A 26,745-nucleotide genomic window follows, 5' to 3' on the forward strand; every position below is an offset into this window, starting at 1 on the left:
GATTCTCTTTTTTCATAGGGAAACATTGGGGAGTTTTAGGATTTTGTTTTCTAATTTTGCAACTTTATTCGTTTATGTTTATATTTTTGGAAGGCAGAGAAATGAACACCCTTTTATGTGAAAAAGGTGAGAGTCCACGTATATGAGGGAAATGATGAAAACTCAAAAATTTGGAGAAATAATTTTGTTTGCTCCAATTTTATGTGCTTCTCTTCCATTAGTTTGCTCTGAACCTAACACATTCCCTATCAACTCTGGCTCAAGGACAAAAAGCTCCTAATTAGATGAAGAGTAAAAAGGAATGTTAGAGGTTATCTAGTGTGATCCTCTCATTTTACAGATGAGAAAACAAGTCCAGAGAAATGGAAACACATCACAAATCTCTTAAGTGACATCCACTGCACTAGGGTCTCTCACCTTTTATTCCATGTGCCTGATTTATCCTCCTTATTTCCTCATCTCAAGAGGAATATAATTTATCATTTAACAGGTATTACTATCAAGTGACTGTCATGGGGCACTGTGGAAAGAGAAGAGAAGGGAGGTGAAGTTTGCCCTTCTTGTCCTCAATAAATTTATATTTTGGTTAAAGCAAAATGTTAATTTAAGTAAACAAGCTAGCTTACAAGGCACAATGTATTAAGCTACCTAAGGCTACCAAAAAGATGCTACAGGAATTCAAAGAACAGATATCACTTTCAAATGGGGAAATTTCATATATATATATATACATATATAACGCATATACACGTGAAAAAAGAGGGGGCATTAAGCCCTCTATAAACCATCTATATGCACTAAAAATTTACCATTAATATCAATACTATGTCCAAGGAGAATGTGAAATCATCAATATACCTGTTGTAATAACAATTACAACAAGCTACCTTTGCAGCTGTGGTTCAGTGGTTAAGAGCACTGGGCCTCCAGTCAGGAAGACCCAAGTTCAAATCCATCTCAGACACTGCCAGCTGTGTGAACTTAGGCAAGTCACTTAACCTTTGTATACCTAGGAGGCAGATGTGGCTCTGTGGTTAAGAGTACTGGGCCTAAAATCCAGATAGATCTGAGTTCCAATTTGACCTCAAAGACACTTCCTACCAGTATGACCCTGGGCAAGTCATTTAATCTCTGATTGCATGACAAAAAGGATCTTCTGGATCCACTGGGGAATGGCAAAATACTAATAGGATCCTTGCCTAGAAAAATCCCATGGATACCCAGGAAGATTTGGACACGATTTAACAATAAATAACAATTCGACTTTTGAGAGGATTACTTTATTTCTCAAGAATTGGATCTTGTTACTTTGTTGCAAACTGAGGGGGGGGGAGGGACTGGAAATAGGGTAAATAAACTTGAACCCCCCAATTACTGTCTCCCCGGGGTTGGTCAGAGTAATGTAATTCTTTCTTTTCTGTCACCTTCTCCCCTCCCCCGTTTTTCAGTTCCCTTTTATGGTGGTTTCGTGCGCCCCCTCCCCCTCATAGGACTGGAAGGCGCAGGAGGGCATGCACCGTGCCGGGATTACAGTAAGAGATTAATAAAAGCTCGTGACTTTTCATATCAACGCCTGCGACAACCCAAACATTTCCACACTGGAGCCCCGGCCACACTCTGGCCAGCTCGAAGGGGAAGGAGCGAAGATGGCCTCTGAGGGCACCAGAGTCAGAAACAAGCCTCAGACCTACGGGCCACCCCCCGCTCCGAGTCTGGGCCTTCAGATGGGCTGCGGTTCTGCTGGGCCCCAGGGATGAGAAATCCACATGGCGCCCGGGGTGCGAAAGGAGTTTGTACTCGGTTCTTTCCCGTGCTGGGAGCCGGGGAGGCGGGGGAAAACCAGGCTCCGCCCTCTGCCGGGACTTTAGTACGCGAACTTACGTAAGCGGACACAGAGCTAAAATAGTCCCAGTCACCCCAGATCTCTGGGAATGTCTTTCGTCTTTAACAGGCCTCAGGACTCGAAGAATGAGCCTTTGAGTCCCAGAGACCCTCTCCTCGAAGGGGATGGGATGTCTTTAATCGGTTTCCCACCGCGGATTCCTCCGCCCGGCTGATTCTCGTCAGCCCCATCACTTCCGGGTCCGCCATTTTGTCGCCTCCATTTCTCCACGAGGGGGGGTTAAAGGCCCCCCCACCCAATATGCATTTATGAAAAATCCAAAAAAAGTAGCCACCGCCGACGGGGCGTCTGACTCAGGGGAGAAAAGGGGACCAAACTGGCGGGCGCGGAGGGAGCAGAGCCGGCGGCGTCCCCGACGCAGCGGTGAGTCTCCAGGGAGAGGGTGGGGAGAGGGGCTGGGGGGAAACCCGCAGGCCCGGGCGGGGCACAACCGCGCCCCCTCCCCCTCCTCCCCGCTCTTGGCCCCGGAAGCCGAAGGCCCGAGCGCAGCCGCGGGAGCCGGAGCGGAGGGGATGGGGGGGAATCCCGGGAGGGGGCCCGGAGGAAGGGAATGGTGTAGAGAGGAAGGGGAGGGGTCTGGGAAAGGGCGGGGAACACCGGTGCCGGTGCCCAGGCCAGGCCGCGGGGGGGCGCCATCGAGGCCACTAGGGGACACCACAACTCCCCCCTCCTTCCACGTCAGCCCGCCCCACGTGTGCACCCTGCAATCGCGAGGCCTCGGCTCCTGACTTTGGGGTCGTCAGCGTGGGCCCTACCCGCAGAGGCTTCGGGGCGGAGACGAGAGGAGTCTTAACTTCTCCCGCCCGTAACCTTGTGTAGGTCCAATCCTCCCACCCCCGCCTCCAGAACAGAGTGAGCGTCAGGGTCCTTTCAAGCCGTCTTCTCCGCTCCTCCAGCCTTTGCCAGGGTGGGGCTGGCAGGACGTCGGTCGGAGCATCCTTTCGCACGTGGCGCGAATGTAGTAGCCACCTCCCAAATAACCACGCAATAAATCCTCCTTCCCCTGAGAGCCCTTTCATTTCCCACATCATTAAGACCCTGCCTTTGCATGGGAGGTAGCCTGCATTCTTTCAGCCTCTCTGAGAATCGGGGGTTGCTGGACCTCTCTGTTTAGAGATAGAGCCCACTTCAGTACTGCCATCTTGCCTCACCTCAGGGGTGCCATCAGCATTAGCATGGAATGATCGCAGAAAGTTGGGACACTGTGCGCACAAACAACGTTCTGTCATCTTACAAATGCAGTTTATTATTTTTGTAGCTTAGAGTTCAAATGAGTTAAGGGGGTAGAATTAGCCGGGGTGGGGCAGATCTTGAGTGGATAGTGAAAATTGACAGGGCAAAATAATCGATATTGTAAAAATATACGTGTTTAAAAACAAAAAACAAAAAAACCTCTTACTGTCTATCTTGGAATCAGTACTGGGTGAAGGAAGAAGTTCAGTAAGGACTGGGCAATGGGAGATGAGTGACTTGCCTTGGGTAACAGCTAGGAAGTTTCTGAGGTCATTTGAACCCAGGACCTCCCATCCTGGTTCTCTATCCACTGAGCCACCTAGATGTACCTAAGAATACAAATTTTAAATATGTATGTTAATTATTATAATACATCATTTATATTCTTCACTTGGTTTATGTCTTATAGATTTTAGAAATAAAATTTTTTAAAAAAATATTTTCAATTAAAAACAAAACAAAACCCTGAATGGATAGTAAATCAGTCCCAAGGCAGAAGAGTGGTTAAGGCTAGGTATTTGGAGTTAAGTAACTTGTCTGGGGTCACACAAGCCAGATTTGACCCCAGGACTTTCTGTCTCTACACTTGACTCTCCCTATGGAGCTACCTAGCTGTCCCTGTTGTTGGCCCTTTTTAAAGAATGTAATGTTGGGGCAACTAGGTGGTTCTGTGGAGAGAAAGATAGGGAGAGGGGAGGCCCCAGCAAATGTGACCTCAGACAATTCCTAGCAGTGTGATCTGGGCAAGTCATTTAACTCCCATGCCTTTGCCATTCTGTATTAGAATTGTTACTAAGACAGAAAAATAAAGGTTAAAACAAAATATAATATTAACCTTAGTTGAGTAATGTCCCCATCACCACTTTTCTTATTCATATAGCAAATGATGGCCTCAAAATGAGATTAAAGACATTTGATAAAAGTCAGTGGTTAAGATCAAGTAAACACGGCTGATGAAAATTTCATAGTCCCACTGAACCCTGGAGTTTTTTTCAAAAACACTGACAGAGTTTTGATGATGAATGATACCAACCCAAATGTGATATAATGAACTTTTAGAAGGAGTCCTGTTTTTCCAAGCTGTCATGCTTACATTTTTAAATAATCTGTTTTACTTTCTCTAACCATTCCCCTAGAAAATTTGGAGTCTTTTTAGTTGTTTTCAGGAAAGTCAAAATATCATTACATATGCAGATAGATAGCTAATTTTCATACTATTATTTCAGGACTTTATTGTGTAAATAATTCATTTCAAGTTGTTCTGGAAGCAATTATTGTAAGATTGATCAAGGTGTATAAATTTGTATCTTACAAATAGATTTTTTTTAAAAATGCACTCTGTAGGGAACCTACTTTAGTTGATTGATACACTTGAAAGTTGCATTTATTTTTTTATTTTTTTCATTTATTTTTTTATTTGATTTCAAACATTATTCTTTGGTTATAAAAATCATATTCTATTTCTCCCTCTGCTCCCCTCTGCCCTTCCTGTACCCGATGTGCAATTCCACTGGGTATTACATGTGTCCTTGATCAGAACCTATTTCCATGCTGTTGATGTTTGCACTAGGATGTTCAGTTAGAGTCTACATCCCCAACCATATCCCTCTCAACCCATGTAATCAAGCAGTTGTTTTTCTTCGTGTTTTTACTCCCACAGTTTCCCCTCTGAATGTGGATAGTGTTCTTTCTCATAGATTCCTCCAAGTTGTTCAGGATCGCTGCATTGCCACTAATGGAGAAGTCCATTACATTCAATTGTACCACAGTGTATCAGTCTCTGTGTACAATGTTCTCCTAGTTCTGCTCCTTTCACTCTGTATCAATTCCTGGAGGTTGCTTCAGTCTCCATGGAATTCCTCCAGTTCACTATTCCTTTTAGCACAATAGTATTCCATCACCAACAGATACCACAATTTGTTCAGCCATTTCCCAATTGAAGGGCATCCCCTCATTTTCCAATTTTTGGCCACCACAAAGAGCACAGCTATGAATATTCTTGCACATGTATTTTTCCTTATTATCTCTTTGGGGTACAAACACAGCAGTGCTATGGCTGGATCAAAGGGCAGACGGTCTTTTATCGCCCTTTGGGCATAGTTCCAAATTGCCCTCCAGAATGGTTGGATCAATTCACAACTCAACCAGCAATGAATTAATGTCCCTACTTTGCCACATCCCCTCCAGCATTCATTACTTTCCTCTGCTGTCATGTTAGCCAATCTAGGTGTGAGGTGATAGCTCAGAGTTGTTTTGATTTGCATCTCTCTGATTATAAGAGATTTAGAACACTTTTTCATGTGCTTATTAATAGTTTTGATTTCTTTAACTGAAAATTGCCTATTCATGTCCCTTGCCCATTTATCAATTAGAGAATGGCTTGATTTTTTGTACAATTGATTTAGCTCTTTGTAAACTTGAGTAGTTAGACCTTTGTCAGAGGTTTTAGTTATGAAGATTGCTTCCCAATTTGTTACTTCCCTTCTAATTTTGGTTACATTGGCTTTGTTTGTACAAAACCTTTTTAATTTGGTGTAATCAAAATTATTTATTCTGCATTTTGTGGCTTTTTCAAAGTCTTGCTTGGTTTTAAAATCTTTCCTTTCCCAAAGGTCTGACATGTATACTATACTGTGTTCACACAATTTACTTATAGTTTCCTTCTTTATGTTCAAGTCATTCACCTATTCTGAGTTTATCTTGGTGTAGGGTGTGAGGTGTTGATAGTTGCATTTAATTTTAAAGGAGTATGTAAAGGCAGTAAGCAGAGTCACCTTTGTGTCATTTGGTTACTTATAAAGACAAAAGCCTTTAGGGACGGAGGATTTGTGACACAGCTGGGAAAGTATATTTAGAGTCAGGCAGGCCTAAGTTGAAGTCCTGTGTCTTCCTCTTTTTAGTTGGTTAATTAATTAGACCATGACAATGCCACTTAACTTGTCTCAGACTTATTTTCTTGGTTTGTAAAATGGGGGTACATTTCTTCAGAAGGCTGTCCTAAGGAAAGTTACTTGTGAACTCTTGAGCAGTATGGAAATGTAGGTTGTTATGATTTATTCACTTCCAAGATTGCAGCATTCTTGGAAGATAGGTATCATGATAATCTTATGCTCTATAAACGGGGAGATTTGAGTCATAAATGATAGAAGAATTGGTTTTAGCAGAATAGGGATTAGGGTAGGAACAGTATTTTAGTCTCCTTCTGCCATGTCCAATGCTTTCACACAGCCTGAAGGTTAAAGGACACCTATTAAAACTAGTTTGATTTTGAAACCCTGTGCACAATTCCATTGTGCTTTACACTGACCTGAGTTCCCCAAATGTTCACAAAATACTAGTCTCTAATATGAACTTCTTAATTTCATCAAGCTGTGGTTTCCAATAGGAGGTTTTACACAGCCCAGCATTCTCTATGCCTTCTGGAGTTACTAGTTAGCAAGCTATAGGAAAGTCTTAGTGCAGTTCTAAATGAAGAGAGCCTAAAAGGGCACTAAGACTTGGGATATCTTGGAGAGGCTATACAGCATTTTGTTTGGCACACAGCACACAGTTCATCTCATGGTAATGGCATGCTGCTTTATTGACTGACTTCCCCAAGGCAAGAAAAATGGACTCGGGACCATTTTATTGTAATGCCATGGATTTTCCAGAGCATTTTTTTTTTTAGAGTGCCAAAAGTGAAGAATTGTGGGTTAGGGTGTGTGCATCTTCCAGAGTACTCATTACTTGTGTCAGATGAGTTAGAAATCAGAAGATGACCTGCTAATAGGTCAGCCAAGAATGTCTTTAGAAAGCATTTTCACTAACATTATTGTTTTGTGGGTTGCAGCTTCCTGAAAATACTTGTTCTTATGCATAAGGATGTCTTTAGTGGATTTGGGGAAGAGGTTGCTAGAAGCAGCAAGGAAAGGACAAGATGATGAAGTGAGGACCTTGATGGCCAATGGCGCCCCTTTTACTACAGACTGGGTAAGTTTATGGAAGAGAACTTCTTTTCTTCCAAGTCTCTGGAAGCAAACTTCATCAAGTCATGTATTTACCATCTAGGGAAATAAAGAAGGACCAGGCTTGAAACTATAGAATATTAAAGTGGAAGGACTACATCAGCAGTCATTCAGTCTAAGCCTTACATGAGACAAAAACATTCCTGATGTAAGCTGGATTTCATCCAGCCTGTATTTTAAGATCTCAAGTGATGGGAGAACTCACTACCCACCAAGACTGTTGTTCATTCTATTTTTGGACAACTATAGTTGTTAGGAAGTTTTACATTATGTTAAGGCAAAATTGCTGCCTTATAACTTCTACCTATTAGTCCTAGTTTCTACCCATTAGTCTTTCAGCATGAAACAAAACAGGATGATAAGACTGAGGAGCATTTCTCTAGAGAATTTCTGACTCTTGGAATACACATGGGGAAGACAGTGGCAGAATTTAGCTTACAGATGTTTATGGTAATCTGGGACTTAACTGGGGAGGATGAAGCAGGGTTTCACTGGACTCTTCTTATGTGGAGACCTTTTTTAGTGCTTTGTTCTCATGGCTCCAGGTTTTATGCTTTTTGCTATTCCTAAAGATTGGCATGCTATATTTTATTCTACTTTTCCAGATTGGATCTTTTGGATATATTGATGGTAACTGGTATTTGTGAGTTTCTGAAATGTTTTGGAATGCGTCTTCAAAAGGTTTTAATTCTCTCTTGGGTGTACTTGGATTGGAGGCATTTGTAATTACCTGAAATTCAACAGAATCAGTACAGGAAGATTGTATTTTTAAAGCAATAAGCTTCTTGGCTCCCTTTTCACCATCATGTTCTGGTTGATAAGGAGTTTTCTAACCTTTTTCAATTTATTTTGCCACCCTTTTAACAATTAAAGGGGATGTAATTTCCAAAGCCTAGTTCATAGCATTGTGGTTTTTCAGACTTTTTTGGTTTTAAATGTTTGGTGAAGGAGCTTCCTCTTCTCCTGTGAAGATTATTTCACAGCCTCAAGGCCAGCTGCTTTTCTGTGAGGAAGAAAGAATGAAAAGAGAGCTTGTGAAATGAACATTTCTGTAAATAGATCTGGAAAAGAGCAATGTGAATTAAACCCTGTTATGTATATTCAGGGAGAATGAAAATATGAGAAGTCCAAAATACAAAGTGCTAGACCTTGAGGAACAGCCATTGTTCAGATATTAGAGCAGAGTAGAGATTAATTGATAACTCAAGCAAGACCTGACTGTGGATGAGACATTATTTTTTACCATTGGCAGGTCATCACCAACACTGTTCTGTTGCTTATTCTTGCCATGGGTTCTAGCCTTATAACCTCATTTTGTATTGCCTGCACAGACTCACTACTTTAGACAAAGACATTTCTATCAAGATGCATTACAAAAGGAGGCAGCTGGGTAGCTCAGTGGATTGAGAACCAGGCCTAGAGATGGGAGGTCCTAGGTTCAAATCTGGCCTCAGACACTTCCCAGCTGTGTGACCCTGGGCAAGTCACTTGACCCCCATTGCCTAGCCCTTACCACTCTTCTGCCTTGGAGCCAGTACACAGTATTGACTCCAAGACAGAAAGTAAGGGTTAAAAAAAAAAAGATGCATTACAGAATCCTGTTCTCTGTATAGTCTTTTTTTTTAAAAGCAAAAAAACCTTTACTTTCTATTCTAGTTACAACTCTAGGACAAGAGGGCAAGAGCTAGGCAAATGTAGTTAAGTGACTTGACTAAAGGACAATCAAGGTGGCTCATTAGATTGAGAGCCAGGCATAAAAATGGAGATCCTAGATTTAGGCCTGGTCTTAGACACTTCCTAACTGTGTGACTCTAGGCAGGTTAATTAACTCCCATTGTCTAGCTCTTACTGCCTGTCTGCCTCGGAGCCAATACATAGTATTAATTCTCAGTGGAAGGTAAGAGTTGTTTTTTTTTTAATGACCTATATCTTTTGTTTTTAAATCACACTTCTCCAGTGAGACATTAAGAAGTAATAAAAAAAAGAAGGAAAAGAAACAGACCAAATTTAACCAGCACATCAATCAGATCTGGACAATATTTAAAGCATCCATATTTATAATCCTCCACCTCTGCAGAGGACGACTAACTAATTTTACTCTTTCACTTTGGCACTTGGGTAATCAACTGGCAGTCTATTAGTTCAGATTTAGTGATAAGCTGCTGTGAAAATGGCTGGGGAGGGGGCATCTAGGTAGCTCAGTAGATTGAGAGCCAGGCCTAGAGATGGGAGGTCCTAGGTTCAAATCTGGCCTCAGACACTTCCCAGCTGTGTGACCCTGGGCAAGTCACTTGACCCCCATTGCCTAGCCCTTACTCTTCTGCCTTGGAGCCAATACACAGTATTGACTCCAAGACGGAAGGTAAGGATTTTAAAAAGAAAGAAAGAAAATGACTGGGGACATTTCTAACTCTTCAGTACTGGCTTTTCATCCAGGTTATGAACTCCAATAGGACCCAGATCCTTGGGATGACAATTCCTGTCTTTCTTTGTCCTCCATCGTACAAGTCCAGGATGTGCACACATTCAATCAGCATTATTTCTCCACAGCTTGGAACATCACCTCTCCATCTCGCAGCCCAATATGGTCATTATTCCACAGCGGAAGTGCTCCTGAGAGCAGGGGTTAGCAGGGATGCCAGGACTAAGGTAGACAGAACTCCCTTGCATATGGCCGCAGCAGATGGACACACACATATCGTGGAGCTGCTTGTCCGGGTAATGCAAGAAGTGATTGGGTTGAGTCATATATCAATGAGAAACATTCATGTTCCTCTAAGACAGGTCTGCAGAGGCTTACCTGGCACTTTGGTTTTCATGGCTGAATGGGCAGGAGGGAGCTGTGGACAGAGAGGGTTTGGGGTGGGAAAGCAAGGCTCCGGGGGCAGGAAAATTAATCTTTCTCAAGGATAAGAGTGGTTGAGGGGAGCTGGCCTCTTCTCACACTGACAATGTGGAATAATGAGCAGATAGTCCCTTATTTTCTAAGCACCTAGATTTCATTATGGATATAATAAGACAAATATGTGTTCTTTTTCACTTACTGAGAAATATTGCTCCCTTATCTCAGTGGCTTAGTACTCTTCTTAAAAAAAGACCTCTCTCCAGACTGTGTAGCTTGTTTAGCAGCATTTCAAGAGAGAATTTGAAGGTGCTTTCTTTTGAAGTTACTTAAGCATGATCCAAATTGGAATATGTACAGTTCTCTAGTAATCCTTCCATCTTTGTGATGGAAACTCATAACTATTGCCTTGTATCTGTCATCTGAGTGAAAATTGTTTTTTTGGTGGCAGAATGGTGCTGATGTCAATGCCAAGGACATGCTGAAAATGACTGCTTTGCATTGGGCCACAGAACACCATCATCGTGATGTTGTAGAACTCCTAATTAAGTATGGAGCTGATGTCCATGCCTTCAGCAAATTTGATAAATCTGCCTTTGACATCGCTCTGGAGAAAAACAACCCTGAGATTCTCGTCATTCTCCAGGTTTGCAGCTACTGTTTTTTATTGCTGTTTTCCTTGATACTATTCAAACAAGTTTAAAAAATTGGTCCAAAATAGAATTTTCCCAACCCTTTCAAAGTAATACCTTAATTTTTTAAAATCCCTTTTAAAAACTGTCTGTGTAACATACTCTAGTCAACTTAGTTTGTACTTTTCAAAGGGAGTGATAGTATGGGTAATCCTAAAATAATTCCTGTTTATTTGGCTTTGGGATTTGTTGTGTTGTTTCCTTCCAAGAGGTTTGTCTTTCTGGTTATGTTTGATCTGGGCAAATCTTTAACTGTTGCTCCACTTTTTCTGAAGGCTATTGGTTGGGAGGGGAGGGTGTATCATAATCATGTTTGGGATCACAAGGAAGCAGATTTAAAATTTAGCTGTAGATAATTAAGTTGACTCTATAGAGAAATTGATGCAATTTTTAATTTCTTTTGTGTCTATTTTCCCCATAAGTAGCTCCCTACAGACTTGTTGCCCTGTTCACCTCTCAGTTCCTTATTTAAACTTCCTTATGTAACAGGGATTTTTTTTAGCCCTGAGCATGTTTGGGGAAAACTGTTTCTGGTAATACAAATTCTAAAGGGAAGATATCTTGACTTCAGCCAAAGAAAAGTAGTTATATGGAAATTAGACTTCAGAAGCTCATGTTCCAAATTTGAGAGTCATTTTCTGGGTTGGTGTATATACTTTGACCTTTCTTCCAAGGAAGAGTAGGGTATGTTGTTGTTCCAAACCCAGGAGGTGATTCCTGACTGTATAGAGGCAGATAAGCACAAGGACCATAGAAGCTTCAGTGCCAGAAGGGTAGTCTTGCCCCTTCATTAGGGGATTTAACACCAGATTTAAAGAGTTTGCCTGTCTTTTTGAGCTCTTGAACACAGTAGCACTTTGTTTTTCTAAGACATAAATGACCTTGGGAAAGTGACTAAACATCTCTGTTTCTTTTGTCTGAGAAGAAAACCCAACAGCCCCAGTGCAAACACTGGGACATTTTGAACTCCCTGAGACATTTTGTGCTGGAACTGGTTCTGGATGGTAGACCGTTGTCAAGGGAGCTGTTGAATAACTGTATAAATAAGGCTAAAATAAGCATTCTGATTTTGAAAAGTCATGCCTTGTTTGGTAGGAGGCAATGCAGAACCAGGTGAATGCCAATCCTGAGAGAGCCAACCCAATGGCCAACACAGTGACGATGGCTGCTCCCTTCATCTTCACGTCTGGAGAAGTGGTCAACCTGGCCAGCCTTGTGTCCTCAGCCAGCACCAAACCCACTGCAGGTAACAGGCCCACAAGTGTGGAGCGGACTGCCTCATCCGAAGTCCAGAGGATGATAGCAGGTTTTCCTTTGTACTAGAGAAGCATAGGTGGTACTGCAGTACGCAGAGCTCTGGGCCTGGCCTCAGGAAGACCTGAGTTCAGATACAACTTGACATTTACCAACTGTGTGACCTTGACCAAGTCCTTTCACTGCCGACTGCCTTCGTTTCCTCAACTGTAAAATGAAGGTCATAATAGCTTTGCAGGGTTGTTGAGGATCAAATGAGAGAATATTTGTAAAGGGCTTAGTACATAGTAGATAGTAGAAGTTATGGTTCTCATTAGTGTCTCTGTAAATAGTATTAATAGGAAGAGATTTCTTAATAGGTGGAATTTATGTTTCTACCTTAATTTCTGTTTGGGGCAAAGTGGCACAGAAAATAAAGTACAGAAGAAAAGAGCACTAGATTGAGAATCAGGACCTGTGTTCAAATTCAGCCTCTTGTCACTACCTTTGTGACTCTGGGGCATTCACTTAAACTCTCTAGGTCTTAGCTTCCTTATTATAAAATAGGACTAGTTGACCTCTGTGGTGACTTTCAATTCTAAATATGTGATTCTATGAATATATTTGGGTACATTTTCTGATTAAAAATGAAATTTGCTACAGAAGAGCTGTACTTAATTTATTATATAAATTATATATATATATATATAATATATATATAAATAATTAATTTAATATGTTAAGTACCGTGTTTATCTCTAAAATAAAAGTGGAGAAGTGTTTGTCACTCCATTATGAGAAAAATAATAGGATATAAATGTTCTAGAGGTGCCACAAATATAGAAAAGTAGTAATTGATTAAAGTTTTTTTTTAAATCCAGTTGTAACCCTGAAGTTAAAATATTTATATGCTAGGTGGTATAATAGATAGAATACAGGGCCTGGAAGGAGGAAGACTCATCTTCCTGAGTTCAAATCCAGCCTCAGTCACTTATTATCTGTGTCCTAAGGCAAGTCATTTTATCCTGTTTGCCTCAGTTCTTCATCTGTAAAATGAGTTGGAGAAAGAATGTCAAACTACTCCAGTATCATGACCCAAGTGGGATTGCAAAGTCAGACATGACTGGAAGCAACTTAACAGCTATTCAAAGAAATTAAGAGTGTGTTTTTGCACGTTGCTTAGAAATGGAGTCTTTGTAGTTCTTGCATTCAAATGTTTTAGCAAGTTTATCAATTGTTTTTACAAATACTTACCTTGAAGTAGAAGAATTTGAGGCATCTCTTTTTTATTCCATTAATTTCATCTCACTTAATATTTGACTTTTTTAATCCTTAACGCTAAGATAAAAGGAAGATTCATAATCCTGGTTCAGTGTTCCAAGTATTGGAGAAAGCATAAAAATTGCGTTATTTAAAGGAGGGGAAAATCTTTTTCTCTACACATGGCATAATTGCTTCTTAATGTTTTCTCTGTTGTGACCACTAGGGGATAGTATTGCTCTTCATCTTATGAGTGATAAGCCACCTTTTGCTTTGGATGGATAATTTTAAAAACAGTTCTTTTAATCTTGCCCAGACACAAAAAACACTATTCTCAGATCACACTCAGGGAAGTGACTTTGAATTGAAAATTTTAATTAAATCAACTAATTTAGAATATTTTTCCATGGTTTCATGATTCATGTTCTTTCCCTCCCCTCTTCCCACCCCCCTCCCATAGCCAACGAGCCATTCCACTGAGTTTTACATGTGTCATTGATCAAGACCTATTGATTGTATTATTGATATTTGCACTAGGATGATTGTTTAGATCTACATCTCCAATCATATCCAGGGAAGTGACTTTGGATATTTATTTGGGAATCAAAGTGCACAAAGACTTGATGTGGTTCCAGTGCTTGGCCCACAGAGAGCCTTGGTCTCCATTGTCATGGGCCAGGTTTACAGGTTTACATTGCTTGTGATGTTTATGCTAAATACTCAACTGTCTTCTTGGCTATTTGGTCTAGCAAATGACTTGCTACAGTCAATCTGAAATTGAAATGGTATCTTTACTATGGTCTATTACTCATGAAGCAATTTGCTCAGCAATTCTCTATAACTTGCTGACTTTCCTGCTAGTTAATACACATAGAAAAAAGGGGGAGAAAAGAAGTGGGGAAAATCCAGGTTATGCTAGTCAGGTGAAAGATTTTCTTTTTCATTTTAACATTTTAAGTTTCTCAGTATCTGTTACTTCAAAAGTATCCCTTTTTCTAAAAAAAAAAAAACAGATGAATTTATAATAATTTTTATACTTTTGGGGTTAGAGATTGCAGAGTTTAAATCCTATCCTGGGCTTTCAGTTGTCCTCATGTGAATTATCTGTAATAGTTTAAAAATTTCAGACTTTAGATCCTGTGCAACCTGGAATCTTCCTGGCCATGTACCCCCAACCATCAATCAGCTTATATGTACCCTGGGGAAGTTTACAAATTAGTTTTAAATATTGATAGTAAACAAATATACTATCCTTTAATATAAAGCATTACAAAACTTGAAATAAATAATTTGGATTCTCTGATGCTTGGACTTTTCCTTGCTTCTATTGCCTTCTATAAGTGCAGATAGTAGAGTGGCTTTAATATGTATTACCAGCATGTTATTTTTATCAAACTGACCCCTTAGCTCCATCAGACTCAAAGTGTAAGGCATCTTGTTGCCTTTGGATTTACAGTGATTACATTGGGATCTGCTCTAATTATCACTAACATTGAGATTGATTGGCTAGTGACAGTTTCCTTTACGTCAAGCCTCCAATTAATCTTGGACTGAGACTTTTGATTATGTTTCGAGTTATAAATAAATAATTCTGTTTCCCCTCTCCTAACATGCTATGATATGATTTTTAAACCTTTACCCTCATTTCGTTGCTATAACAACAAAAACTGCTATAAAATTTTTTGTATATGGCGTTCATTTCTTTTTTCTTTTATCTCTTTGATCACATTGGTCATGTCCAAAATACAGGGCATCCCAAAAGTCTTAGTGCAACTTTAATAACATTTATTTTTATTAATAATAGCTTATTATTTTTAAGCGATCAAAGCTTTAAAACCCCCTAGACTTTTGGGACACCCTGCATACATTTCTTCTGCAATTTGAGTTTATCACTTCTCTAGCAGAATGTTAGTGGACTGTTTTCTTCTTTCTGCAGAATTCATGGTTTATCACTGCATTTATCAGAGTTCTAAAGTCTTTCACAGTTGCTTTTCTCTATAATGTTTTTTATTTATATATCATATTATAACAGTTTGTTTTATAACAATTTATTGTGTGAAGTAGTTTTGCTCACTTAGCTCTGCATCAGTTCAAAGAAGTCTTCCCAATTTTCTATGTAATGCACATTTCTTATGGCACAATAAGATTTTACATTCATATACCACAATTTAGTCATTCCCCAATAGGAGGACAACCCCTGAGTTTCCTGTTTGGGGCTTCTTTCAGAAGAGTTGCTATAAATATTTTTTTTTGCATATGAGAACTTTTCTATTTTCTTTGATCTCTTTTAGGCATAGGACTGGTAGAGGTATAACTGGATTTAGTGACTTTTGAGGCATAGTTTCAAATTACTTTCCAGAATAGCTGAACCAGTTCACAGCTCTACCAGCAATGTACTAGTGTGCCTATTCTCCCACAGTCTCTCCAGCATCTTTCATTTTCTTCTCCTACTATTTTAACCAGTCCTAAAGGTGTGAAATGTTGCTGTAAATTACATTTCTGTAATCATTAGTGATTTGAAGCATTTTGTATGGTTTTTAATTGTTTGTATTTCTTGCTTTGAAAACTGCTTATCTATATTTGACCACTGAGGAACAGGTTTTTTTCTTATGAACTTGAATCAATTCATTATATATTCTCTTAAAGATGAGACTATTATCAGAGAAATTTGCAAGACTTTTCTCAATTAACTTTTTCCAAATTCATTTGTTTTGTCTAGTTTATAAAATTAAAAAAAATTATTTAATCAAAATTGTACCATTTTCTTAAAAGGACCAAAGGGCATCACAACTAATGCCATCATAAAAGCTTAGAGATCAAGTAGTTAAGAAAACTAAGAGAGTTCTTTACATTATGAAAAGAGACTTACTGTCATGAAAAAATGCACCCCCAGAAATTTGTTAAGTTTAAGAGTTACAGATCATAAATCCCTCCACTGAGATAGGACTATAAATAGTCACTAGGCCAAAATGTTAGGAATCATTGCCAGTTGAAGACCAGTCAGCAAAGAAGATAGATTATTTTCGAAATTGTAATGCAACATTAAAAGATTATTCATTTCACATAAATTTGATTCATATGAAGCCATTTTAGGATCACTGTATATAACATAGGGTAGACCTATGTATGATGAGCCTGCCTTCTAGGAGATTACTGTCTCAATAATAAATAGTATAAAGGCAACTAGCTGACTCAGACCAGTACTGGATTTGGGAGGTCCTGGGTTCAAATTTAACTCCCTAGCTGTGTGACCCTGAGCAAATCACTTAATCCCCATTGCCTAGCCCTTACCACTCTTCTCCCTGGGAACTGATACTTGTATCAATTCTAAAACAGAAGGTAAGGGTTACTTTTAGACAATAAAAATAATAATATAGGATAGTCATATGACAAAGTTAAAGCCCTAAGCCAGCAATGGCAAATCTTTCAATGCCAGGCCCCACCCCCACCCCACTCCCCACACTGTGCTGTGCCCCTCCCCCCTTACCCCACACTGGGGAGGGAGAAAATGCTCCCATTGGGCTGCTGGGCACAGGGGCGGGTGAAGTAAGGAATGTTTTCAGCCAGTATAGAAAGGGGGAGGGGAGTGGCCCTGGCATTCTGCTTCCCTCCCTCCAGCTCTGCTGCCTGTGAGCTGCCCACCTTACCCCCTGTGCTCTCCTACTGGGCTTCTGGGCAGAGGGGGGATGTGAAAAAATGTCATCAGGCACAGTAGGGGAAGGAGAGCAGCTCCTCCCAAGTCCCTCTGCCTTTCTAGTAACAAATTATAGGGGTGCAGGGAGGGAGAATGGTGACTGAGTACCCACAGAGAGTGCTCTGTGTGCCATCTTTGGCCCTGTGCCATAGGTTTGCCATCATTGCCCTAAACCAATACATAATTGGACTAGACATCTAGTCAAGTGTTAACATCAAATATATATTTGTATGTATTACATGATCCAGTGTTAAAACTATCTGGATCTTTGCTTCGGAAGATTCTAGTTTCCCCTATAATTGCTGTTTGGGTTGTCTTCCCCACCTAGCTACCTCCTGCCCACCTGTCCTGCTGGTAAGAACAAGGGCAGCAGTGATAATAGTGTAATAATGATAATAATTGCATACATTTGCAAAGCCCTTATGTTTTTCTTTGATTGTCAGAATAACCCTTTTGATGAGGTATAGTTTGCATTTTAGAGATAAGGAAATAGAGAAGTTTAAATAGCTTGTCTAAGATCACACATCCTGTGAGAAGCAGACAGGACTAAGTCCAGTTCTTCTGTTCCTGAATTCACTGTTCTTCCAACTATACCATAGCTGTCTATATAGTGTTGAGTAAGAGTTCTGGCTAAGAAGTGCTCAACCACCACTATGGCAGCCGGGGATAAGGGAAACTGTGTAACCTGTCTGTTGCTGCTGCCACCACCAAAGAGTGGAAAATGGGGAATGCCCTGGACCTGTTAGCTGCTGATGCTAAATAGTAGCAACCAGATAGGAATCAATTTAGAAGGGGAAGGAGAGAGGGAATCTCAGTTGCACATGTACCCACCACGTTCATGTTTACCCTTTATTCAAGGAAAGTGTTTGCTTTTAACCTTAAATAAGTTCACTTAAATATGATGCCTATTAGTGTTGATTGGAGGGGAAGATTAAGACCATCATTTAAAATTTTAATTCATCTCAAATCACCCTGACTCTGCTAGACTTCATCTACCTTTTCCCCCCAGTAGGTGATTCCCATTCTTCAACAGTACAGTTCTCAAATTCTACCACCTCAGTGCTGGCCACCCTAGCTGCTCTGGCTGAGGCATCAGCTCCTCTTTCTAACTCCCACAGAGCCACGGGTAAGTGACTAGTGAAAGTCCTTTTTATTTATTCTTTCTTTAAGTCTCCAGCAGATTTAATTTGTGTGAAACTTTAAAAAATTGTGCTTAATTAGAAGCAGCTCCAAAAAAGTAATGGGAACTCATTGAACATCAGAAAGAAAAGTTGCCAAGTGATGTAATCAGTCAGCTGAATAATATCAGAGAATGACTGAGTCATTCCTTTGTGTTCTTGCAACCTTGGTGTGTCTACTGGGACTTCAATTACTTCACATTGAATGAAGTGTCTTAATTTGTATTAGATGATCTTTCAGAGATATTGTATGCCATGTTTTGATGTACTTTGAGTCTGAATAGCCAGCTTAAATATCTCATATCAAAATAGATTACCTGTGTCTTTGTCATAGCATGTGTACTCATCTAGTTTTTATTTTCTCTGCTGGTTTTTAAGTAGTGGTGAGAAAATGTGCTTCTCAGATTGAAAGTAAGAGTCTTCAAATCAGTGAGCCATAGCCAGTAGATGTGGCCATAGAGAAAGGAAAGTTTCTAACAAGTAGCAGTTTGAAGGTTGAAAGGAGTCATCCAGTAATATTTCAGGTATTCTCTTAGGGAATTGGTCTTAATTGTTTGTACCTAAAAGCAACACTTGAATAGTAATGAAGATGATGTTCTGTCTGCCATTCAGTTCAGTAAACATTAAGTCTACTGTGCATGGCATTCTGCTCAGTGGAGATGACAGGGACATTATATGTAAGTCCACACCTTCAAGAAGCTTATATTTTACCAGGAGAGTACTGCATGCAGATATATAACTATAGGGTCATTTGAAGGGAGAGAGTACTAGTAACCAGGGGAAATAGGCTTTATGGGCAAGTCATACAAGGAAGATGAGGATTTGGAAAAGTAGAAATGAAGAGCATAACAGAAGTCTTGGAAATGGGCTTTGAGGCTTGGGGGAGCAGCTAGTTACGAGGCCAGCTTGGCTGTTTCATAGAGTGCCCAGTGTACAAAAAGTATTAATGAGGGGAGATAAGGCTGGAGAGGTTGCATCAGATCTTTTTTAATATTATTGTTTCAAGGAGTTATATAGGGCTATAGTACTGTTTTTAAAATGCCAGGGTTTAAAAAAAAAATTATACCTCTTTTATCTCTAGCCAATTCAGAAGAAATCATGGAAGCAAATTCTGTAGACTCAGCAATCCAACAAGTAGTGGGGAGTGGAGGCCAAAGGGTCATCACCATAGTGACAGATGGAGTCCCCCTGAGTAATCTCCAGACTGCAATTCCTGCTGGTGGTATTGGTCATCCATTCATTGTGACTATGCAAGATGGACAGCAAGGTGAGTCAGCCTATTTATACAGTTGTCCATTAGAAGACAAAGCAGAAATTAAATTCTCTTGAATATAAAATCAATTTAGGATGGATTGGTAGAGGTTGCAGGATTTTGCAAGGATTGGAATAAAAATGAAGTTAGACTATCTCAGCTTCCTTCAGGCTTTCTAAAAATGTCTTGGAGTGAGAAAAGGATCAGTATAGTCACCTTTCTCTCTACCATTATGACTCAAGTGTCAACCAAACCTATAAATTCTATTCAGAGTCCCACACTTCTTGGTTTGTGTGATGCTATGTGAGACTTTTCCCATCCTCAGATTCATTGAAAAAAAAAAAAGAATTTGTGTCCATAGTGAGAAGAAAAATGTAAGAAGGAATAAAAACTTTATTTACAATACAATCAGGTCTTATGAGGCCTGTCATCAAAGTCATCTACACAGTTATGTTCCTAGATTCTTTTTAGGTGGGTTTGAGATTTCCCTTATGAATTTGCTGAACTAGTGAAAGCTGAGTTAATTGGGATGAGAAGCTACATTCATTTGCATTTTTATCTATATGTAGAATATGTGAATGTTGAAGAGATCCTTACTCCTGAAAGCTCCCTAATGTGGTGGCTAGAAAACCAGCCTAGAAATCAGGAATCCCTAGGATCCAGACTTGTTTCGAATACCTCCTGGCTATGAAGATCCTCTGACAAGTCATTTAACCTTCCAGTACCTTAGATTACTCTCTAGGACAAAATTCAGAGGAAGGGCCAATCTGAATTGATAGGGGGAGTTTCCTCACCTGGAAGTTCCCTATTAGATCAAAATCATAAATCCCTATCCCTAGTTTACTCTTAAAAGAAAAATGCATTGTGTTGAGAATTGCAAATATCAACTCTTTTACATTTTACATTTTGTCTATTGTCTGCATTTATAGATTAGATTACTTCTAGTAGATTTCAAGTTGCCAGGATGGTCTTTCCTGGCTACTTGTCAGTGGGAAGGGTTCAAACATGCTGTCATTTGAAATATACTCAAGAACTATAAATTAATTATAAAGTCAACCCAAGTTAATTTCCCCCCCATAACTTCAATTTAATAAGGCAAATAAATACACTAAAGCATCCTGAAGCCAAATCTAAAAAGTCTGTTTTAGATGATCTTTGCCAGAGCTCATGTCTGTTAACACAGATAAGTGAAAATTTACTATAATTTCTTTGTTATGAATAGTAATGTCTCTTAGGAGTTACTCAGAAGTTTTATGCTATTGTGAACGGTTCACATTGGTACTTTGGGTATTCTTTAGATTGTTTCTACTATTTCACTCCATCTCCATTAATCCCATTAGCAAATATACTTGTCCATTCCCAAAACCTCCATACCAAACAATAAAAAAAGGAAAATTAAGTCTTTATTCTTGGTTACTCATCACATAGCATGCCTCGCTCCTTAAAGCTTTAGTGATTTTCACTATGCACCCCAACTCTCTTAAGAACTTTAAAATGTGGCTATAGCCCTATCTGGATTTAGCAGACAGTTCCATGTCTTATTAAGCTTTTCAGTGTTGATTTATTTGGGTAGAAAATCCCCAGATCCATAAACTACAAGACCTATATTTTTTATTGTGTATTCACTTCCTCCCCTTGGTGTTCCTTGGCTTGTAGTTCTAACTGTACCTGCTGGTCAGGTTGCAGAGGAGACCATTATTGAAGAGGAAACAGAAGAGGAAGAAGCAGCAGAAGAGTTGCCAGTGGCCAAAAAACAAAGGACAGAAGAAGTGATAGACGGCGTGGATGAAGACAAGGTAATATTCATGACATTAGTGGAGGAAAGCAGCAGCCAGTTAATCATGGTCCAGACCTGAGCTTTTCTCCATCTTTGTGGTCCTGTCAAAATTTGAGTCAGTTCTCAGTGCTGAGGAAAACAACCACCATAACAGCTCAAATTTTATTTATGTAGCATTTAAAAGTCTGCAAAACAATAAAGCATCAAGAGCTTACGTCCTGGTGGGAGAGTCAGTGTGTAAATGGATACACACCAGATATTTACAGAGAAGATGAGGAAAGAGGCAGTGGGGAAAGCAGGAAAGCTAAGAGGAGTAATGAGGGAACAGAGGCCTGATTTGGGAGTATCGCCTGGAAGAAGCAGAGTGTACAAAGGAGGCAAAGGGAGTTGAGCTGCCAAGGGCCAAACAAAGCAGTCATGACTAGTCTCGAGGGTGGCAGGAGCCTTTGTAGTTCAGGTTGAGTAGGAAGCTGACATGGTCAGGTCAGAGAAGACCACCTTGGCAGCTAAGTGGGGGGTGGGGGGAAGGGGGATGAATGATATAGGAAAAAACCCAAAGCAAGGGGACCTAAACAGGTGGGAATGGGGTGAATGGAGAGAAGGATATGTCTGTGACTAATGGCATTAGTGTAGAATGAATGACAAGACTGAACATCAGATTTGGTTTGTGAGTAGGGCAAGTGAGAATAAGGAGCTGGTGTCTACTAGAAGAACTGAGAAGAGAGGAGGGTCTGGGAGAATGAAAGCCTTCTCTTTTGGATGTGTTGGTGCAATACTAAAGCATTTTCTTCCTCCCCAGGAGGTTGGCAGACACAAATTGATTCTGCTTTACTTTTACAGGAAGACATAGAAAGAGAATTGCTACAACAGCAGCTCCAGGAGGCCAATCGCAGAGCCCAGGAATACAGACATCAGTTACTAAAGAAAGAGCAGGAAGCGGAGCAATATCGTCTCAAGCTAGAGGCCATGTCCCGGCAACAGCCAGATGAAACTGAGATCACAGTAGTAGAGGAGGTGGCTGAGGTGGATGCTGTCGTGGTTACAGAAGAAGAAGTGGAAGGGAGGGGAACAGAAGTTACAGGGTCAGTAGGGACTGTGGAACCTCATGCTGATGTTGCCATGGAAACTGTTGCATCCTAACATTCAGGCCTCTACCCTCTATCCCCCTTTCTTTTTCGTACTTAAAAAAAACACAACAGGAAAAAAAAACCACCTATTTTAAAATATCCAGGACTTTTAAAAAAGAATTAACAGTAGGACACAGCCCTGTGGACTGGGGAGATCTCTTCATGCAACTGGAAAATTAAAACATAATTTATGGGGAGATGTCTTCTGGACCCAAAGAATGGGGACCAAATTTCTCAACTCATAAGATTTGTTTCAAGCATAAAGGTTTAGGGGGTTTTTTGGTTCTTTTTTATGACTAGATCTCTAATTTTAAGCCCCAAGAGTTTTTTATTTGCTATGATAGCTCCCCTGCACACCCAGTCTTTTTAGTAATATTACCAGCAAGTGACCTAAAATTTGCCTTGGACTTACAATACATGCCTACTTGCTAGATGAAGTTTAGAGAAGATAAAAGGAAATAATACCCTGTATTCAAAATAATTTGCTGATCTTTAGCTGCCCTGGACTGCCTGCCTATCTGCACCGAAAAGAACTGTTAGGCGATTGCCTGACACATTTGAAGCTGTTTTATGTCATACCTGGGGTACCATTTTAAAAAGTTAAAAGTCTTTGACAGCCCAGAATGCCAGTACTTATCTGGAGTGTCGCAGGCAATATGGAGCCTCAGAAGCCTGACCTCATTGGGAAAGGAAGGGCAGCAGAAGCTAGGAGGCTATGTATGAAATCCACTCAAACCTGGGGAATCAGAAGATGGCCTTTTCCAAGACAGACCTTCTGGTACCAGGTATACAGCTCTAAGCAGCATTCTTGATCCACCTGTGCCTTTCCCTGAGGTTTAGATTCATCCACTTATATATGCATAATGTCAGAGGTAAGGCGAAGGGTGTTTCATTGTTCTGTGTTCATCTAGATTGGGATGAGTGAATTTGCTTAATTATTTCTCTCCTTTCATGTCTTCCTTTCCCTCTTCCCTAACCCCCAGCACTTAGAAAAGTGGTGCTCTGCCTTCAGTGAATGTTAACACACCACCGATGAGTGACTAAATCAGAATTATCAGTGTTGTAAAATAAGGAACCAAAGACTTGACTAAAAACAAAAGAAAAAACAAAAAAACATGCCATTTGAAAAGTGTTTTCTTCATTTTTCACATGTGCCAGTTTAAACTTTTTTTTCCAGGGGAAAAAAATGTTTATAAAGGAACATGGAAGAAAGGGAATATAAGGGTAGGCCAGGGTTATGTTTCAGAGAAGGGCCCCCTCCCTCTAGCATTACTGCCTTTCTTCTTTTGTTGCAAAGCAGGGGAAGAAACCCAGGGAGAGATGAGCCAAGTAAACACTCAAATGACTGTTTAGAATCTGGTTGTCTTAATTAGTGATCATGGGGAAAACAGGCATTTTTAATTTGGAAAAAAACTTGACAGTTAACATGGCTCCATTTACCTTGATTAGCCAAGCAATTTGATGCAGTTTTCGAGTTTCAGAATCAATTTGGGCTTAGACTAGATTGAAAACGGAATTTCAAAAAACAGTTTAACAATTGGATTTGGCTATGTTGCTGTATATTCATTTAATCAATTTTGGAAATTGGTCTCAGCTAGTGGCCACATCAGCCAGGTCTCTCTAAAGCTTTCAGCCTGGCCTGTCATGCAGCATCTCCATGTGGGCAAGGAGGAAGGTAGCTCTTGGAGGCTTCCTCTGGCTTGGGAAGGAGACCTGAGGTCTCAACCTTCTTGATCCCATTTATGGTGTTTTTTTCTGTTTTCAACTCCCTTTGGGAAACCAGGAATTAGTTGTGTATGCGCATGTGTTGTTTCCTATTTGTAGTCTTAGATTTAAACAAGATCAAAGGGGAAATTGGAACAGAGTCCATTTCAGGGGTCTTTGTCATGTGTCGACTTAAATACATTTTTTTTTTCAACCCATAGAAGCTCTTCAGGCCAAACAACCTTGGCCTGTAGATATGATCTAAGTAGTACAAGTTTATTCTACTTTTCCCTTCTTCATCTGGCAATTGTGTGTTTCCTTCCAGATACCCAGAACCTCTCTCTACTCCCTTCCCATTTTGATTGGCATGTTGATACAAGTTACCCTTGACTTCTCTCACTGGACCCTCTTCTCCTCTGCCCATTTCTTGAATGGCAGTGTTCCTGACAAGTCATGGAGGTGGGTGATAGGGGTGTTTTTGTGGGAGAAGAGGGTATATTGTTGGTGGGAAAGAGTGAGCCATCAGTCATACCGTGGCATCTTTATCCTCTTGGAATAGAGAGCTTTGCACTGAGAAGGGAGGTAGGATCGAGGTCTTTGGTTATGTGACAGCAGTTCAAATCAGGGTGCTTTGAGAAGTTGTTTGATGTTAAATGATGGTAATTCCCATAGTTCTGAGTATCTTCTTGGGACTTGCTGGGGTAGGTAATTGCCACAGCTCTAGGGAACAACATGGCAGCTCTTCCTTGCCTGATCTGGCTTTAGAGGGTCAGAGAGAGCTTATTGGCAGAATAGTCACAAAGGGCTAGATGGCAGGTCCTATTCCTTAGGGAGATGGTTAGAGAGTCAGTACTAATGAGAAGGAAATTTGGGGCCCCAGGGGTTGTCTCTCTTAAAAGAAAAGCTGCTTAAGAAATGTCAGTATTACTGTCAGGAGCCCCTAGGCTTGCATTTTAAACTAAGGGCAATTTGTCTTATTCTTTCTCCAATAGGAAAAAATTCCTTCCTAGCTTTAGGGGAAGTGAGATATGAATTTGTAATCCCTTCCCATCACTGTCCTTCTGGGGACCTCTCAGTTTAAATAAAATAATTCAAGATGCATACATATGTGCACATAGACACATGTGTGTGTGTGTGTGTGTGTTTTGATGTCCCATTCCCTCTGCCCCCCAACACTGACTATAGCTTTAAATAATAGGTCCTCTTAATTCAGTAATATCAGGAATCTGTGACATAAAATGACTTGTTTTCTTTATTTTGCTTTCAAAGAACTGAATTCATCATAGGGCTATCCATTTAGGGAGTGGCTTTGAGTGACTCATATTTTATTGGTACCTTTTACTGGGTTTACACATGTGTATATCTGTATATACACATACATATGCATGAATAAAGAAACACACACATACATTTTTCCACATTTTCCTTTCCTCAGGGTTCAACTCCAAAGAAAAACTATGTAGAATGAGTGTTAGGGTCTAAGAAGTAATACTTTCTCCTTAGATTCATTGTGGAGTTGTGAGGGAGAGAGGGGAACAAAGACTGTTCATTTCTTGGTTTGGGTTTCTTTGTGAAGAGTGCCTTGAAGAAGGCTGAAAAGCGAGTATCCAGGGTGACCCAAGCCTGGGCTTCTGAAGGATTTGCTTGGCATGTGGTACAACTGGTACTGCAGATGCTCGATGTTTCACAATAGCATCAGACGCTGGAAATGGAGCTCCGTAATTCAGTAGGAAGCACTAGGCCTCTCTTCTCACCATGGCAGAGCCTTTAGAGAAGAGGGATCCAGCTCTCTGGACCTCTTTCCCCAGACTTCTTGGGACTATTGTGAGAATTCCTGTCACTGTTCCCAAAATGATAGGTATTTTTATAGTCAAATGATGCCAGGATAGAGTTAATTCTTCCAGGAAACTTAGGCTAAATGAAGATGGTCCTTTCTGAATTTCTTTGGACTGCCTTATACTTTTTACTCTAGCTATGCAGACCCAGCCTTGAAAGGCTAGAGGCAATCATTCAAGTGAGGTGAATGTCAGGATTTAATGCCCTATATGCTGCTTTCTCTTACACATGATGGCTAAATACCCCAGATTCCTATTCATTTGATGAATTCTCTGAATGACGACCTTCCAGTCGGCCTAGGGACCACCAGCAGGAGAGGCTGTGAGCAGCTCTGAACTCCAGGTGCTGTCTTTTCTGAGCCTCACAGGGCTGAAGGGGAGATGCTGGTGACAGTCCTACACTGTAATAGTCATGTGATCAGCAGGAAATGGTGGCCCTAAATCTCCACCTCACCTCCTGCCTCCCTGACCCCACTGCACCTACCACAATGAGGTTTTTCCACACAGGGAGAACATAATTACTTGGTCATTTCCATTCTCTGTTTGCGAGTTCCTGTCTCTCTCTGCCCTTCCCCCTCCATCCCTTGCACCCTGGCCCTGTTCTAGAGGGTGTTTCACAGCATTAATGTAGGTCACAGCCTCTAGCCATGCTGCCCTCTCAGCTTCAGGAATCTTGCTTTGTGTCCAGCTTTGCCCTTTTCATCAGCCTTCTATTCCCCATTTCCCTGTGTGCCTCTTCCCCCTCAAATCGCTCAGCACAGAAACTGTTTCTCCAAGTGCCCTCAATTTTTCAAGTTGTCTGACAGTTTTATATACACAACACTTTTAGGAAAACCTAAATATTTTCCTCTTTTTCTATTTAGGATGTTATTGAAATAGTGTTTGATTCTGATGAGCGTGTATGTATACATATACAGATATATATATATATATATTTACAATTTTTGTACAATTGTTTTAAAAATAAAAGATGTTTCTTAATAAAATGCCCAGGTTTTACTATCTCAGTGG

The 26,745-nt window shown here is 40.3% G+C and overlaps 1 protein-coding gene across 4 annotated transcripts; it reads left to right on the plus strand.

Moving 5' to 3' along the window:
• The first annotated feature begins 1,884 nt into the window (after positions 1 to 1,884).
• Positions 1,885 to 26,741, plus strand: GABPB2 (GA binding protein transcription factor subunit beta 2). Of its 4 annotated transcripts, none has more exons than XM_001366047.4 (9): positions 1,885 to 2,266; positions 6,966 to 7,105; positions 9,691 to 9,858; positions 10,434 to 10,628; positions 11,770 to 11,920; positions 17,874 to 17,987; positions 19,121 to 19,306; positions 20,948 to 21,087; positions 21,909 to 26,741. In XM_001366047.4, exons 2-9 carry the CDS (start codon positions 6,998 to 7,000, stop codon positions 22,206 to 22,208), a joined length of 1,362 nt encoding a protein of 453 aa, XP_001366084.1. In that variant the 5' UTR covers positions 1,885 to 2,266; positions 6,966 to 6,997; the 3' UTR covers positions 22,209 to 26,741. The 4 variants fall into 4 exon arrangements, with proteins under 4 accessions (XP_001366084.1, XP_056675345.1, XP_007485470.1 ...); XM_007485408.3 differs by having other exon boundaries at positions 1,886 to 2,266; positions 17,871 to 17,987; XM_056819367.1 differs by lacking the exon at positions 9,691 to 9,858.
• The last annotated feature ends 4 nt before the right edge of the window (positions 26,742 to 26,745 follow it).

The sequence above is a fragment of the Monodelphis domestica genome, chromosome 2 (genome assembly GCF_027887165.1).
Source record: "Monodelphis domestica isolate mMonDom1 chromosome 2, mMonDom1.pri, whole genome shotgun sequence".
In the NCBI taxonomy this organism is placed as follows: Eukaryota; Metazoa; Chordata; class Mammalia; order Didelphimorphia; family Didelphidae; genus Monodelphis; species Monodelphis domestica.

What these genes read in the sequence shown, in the direction of transcription:
- GABPB2 (XM_007485408.3), top strand. Translation starts at nt 6,998, where the DNA reads ATGTCTTTAGTGGATTTGGGGAAGAGGTTGCTAGAAGCAGCAAGGAAA. An exon ending in AGATTCTCGTCATTCTCCAG is followed by an intron (nt 10,629 to 11,769) that starts GTTTGCAGCTAC and finishes CTTGTTTGGTAG; the next exon opens with GAGGCAATGCAGAACCAGGT. An exon ending in ACGGCGTGGATGAAGACAAG is followed by an intron (nt 21,088 to 21,908) that starts GTAATATTCATG and finishes TTACTTTTACAG; the next exon opens with GAAGACATAGAAAGAGAATT.